This window comes from Salvia hispanica, chromosome 2, assembly GCF_023119035.1.
Source record: "Salvia hispanica cultivar TCC Black 2014 chromosome 2, UniMelb_Shisp_WGS_1.0, whole genome shotgun sequence".
Classification (NCBI taxonomy): domain Eukaryota; kingdom Viridiplantae; phylum Streptophyta; class Magnoliopsida; order Lamiales; family Lamiaceae; genus Salvia; species Salvia hispanica.
In genome coordinates this window covers 27,895,758-27,897,644 of record NC_062966.1, presented here as the reverse complement: position 1 = coordinate 27,897,644, position 1,887 = coordinate 27,895,758, and the positions used below count along the sequence as shown (strand labels likewise).

The 1,887-nt window shown below is 36.9% G+C and overlaps 1 protein-coding gene across 1 annotated transcript; it reads right to left on the bottom strand.

The window, feature by feature from the left end:
* Positions 1–606: 606 nt before the first annotated feature.
* LOC125206670 (F-box protein CPR1-like) lies at positions 607–1,494 on the bottom strand. Its single transcript, XM_048105909.1, has one exon. It carries the CDS (start codon positions 1,492–1,494, stop codon positions 607–609), a length of 888 nt encoding a protein of 295 aa, XP_047961866.1.
* Between the last annotated feature and the right edge of the window lie 393 nt (positions 1,495–1,887).

Genomic DNA, 1,887 nt, shown 5'->3' with positions numbered 1-1,887 from the left:
TAATATTCAGGAAGGTCTTGCAAATCTCATCATCCTTATAACTTCCTTAACAAAAGATATTGCGAAGTTAATAATGAAAATTAAATAAGCATGAGAGTCTAGCAAATCTCATCATCCTTGATCTTCTCATCCTCCACGAACCTCTTGTTAATTCGACGAACTGATGGGTTGCGGACTATAATCTATCACAAGCCATGGTGATTTACCACCTCAAACGATATTACAACACAACATGCCGACATATAATTCACCACCTTCAACTGATATTTGCCAAACCACTAGCATCCTGGCCCATCAATCCAAATTTGAGTCCTTACTCAATGAGAGAGAAACTTTAGCTCAAACACTTTTTCTCATTTCTTCATGGTCAAGCACTTGTAATGTGACGAAGTGCTTCATGTAGATTAACATTATGAACTACAATGAGATCATAGACAATAAGTCAAAACTATATGCTAGCTAGCTAGGCTAGACATATAGTGTGTGTTGGATTGACACAATATGGGTAAACCTAAACACTAAACTACAAAGACACCTTAGAACACAAAATATACACAACAAAGAAACCTTAGACACGAACACACAAATGTAGACTAAAATTCTGAACTAAAGGGATATCACATTTTTAAATCCAAAATTTTTGAGTGAGTTAAGGCTAGGATTGAGAATCAAGGGAGTGACAAAATCCGTCGCCTCTAAATCCTTAAACATATCCACAAATTCAAAAGTTCCTGTCTTGTTGGAATAGTAGATGAAACGACCTTTGTCTAGCAACATCAAAATGTCACCATCTTTGAAAACTTTGAATGGTTCGACAAGCATAAAATCCCAATCAAAATCACAAATTATTGGACCCAACTTGTATTCTATAGTCCAAGATTCTTCAACTTGGTATTCCTTCATCATCCATATGATAAAATCATCATCAAAAGTGTAACAATAACACAAGTGGTCCCTCAAAACACACAAATCCCCATATCCATATCCATTAGCAGGAAAAGAGAAGACGCTAAAACGTTCTGTTTCAACATCAAAACCACAAATAGAATTGTTATACCACAAATCTATAACCGCCCAATGGAGGTTGTGATTACATAAAAGAGGTTCAGTCCAAAATTTGTAACCAGAAGCAGCCCCGGCTTCAATGCGCCTCCATTTCCCTATTCCGAGGGTGTATACATAGTGAGTGTTGAAACCATTGTCCGCATTGATGCAGACCACCTTATACTCCCCACTTAATTTGCTCACACCGAATCCAAATTTTAACTCACGCTCGGGGATATAAAGAGGGTAAGAGAGCTCAGCATATTCACGAGTCATCGGATTGCATATGTAAAGAGGAATACCTTTTGTTATTGATGGATAGAGAAGAAGCAAGTCATTAGCAGTGGTACCTTCCATTGGTGATCTGTTTGGGTGAGGGATCACCAAATCAGTTAGTGGATGGTAGTGAAGATCATGGATCTCCAAATCAACTCGATCAGATTGAGCCATGGTTTGCAAACGCATTTGCTGATTGCAATTTCTCGGGTAGAGAGCCGCGATAGGATGTTGATTGTCATATCTGATGGCAGATTTAGGATGTTGATTGGCTTATCTGATGATAGATTTGTGAAGAATTCAAGCTCCATTTTTGGTAGAATTCTGCCGTTCAGACAAAGGGGAGAAAAAGATGAATTAGGGTTCTATGCATCACCTTTTATACTGTCTTATTTTTTATTTTTAAATTCTTAAATGCAAAAAAGAAACTTTATTTTTTAGGTGAAAATTAAAACGACGTCATTTTATGTTATTACTATTTAATACGTGGAGTTTTAAAATATTAAACTCCACGTCATCATCTATCGTGGATCTCTGTTGTCGAGGAAACACAGCAAGGACTATGAT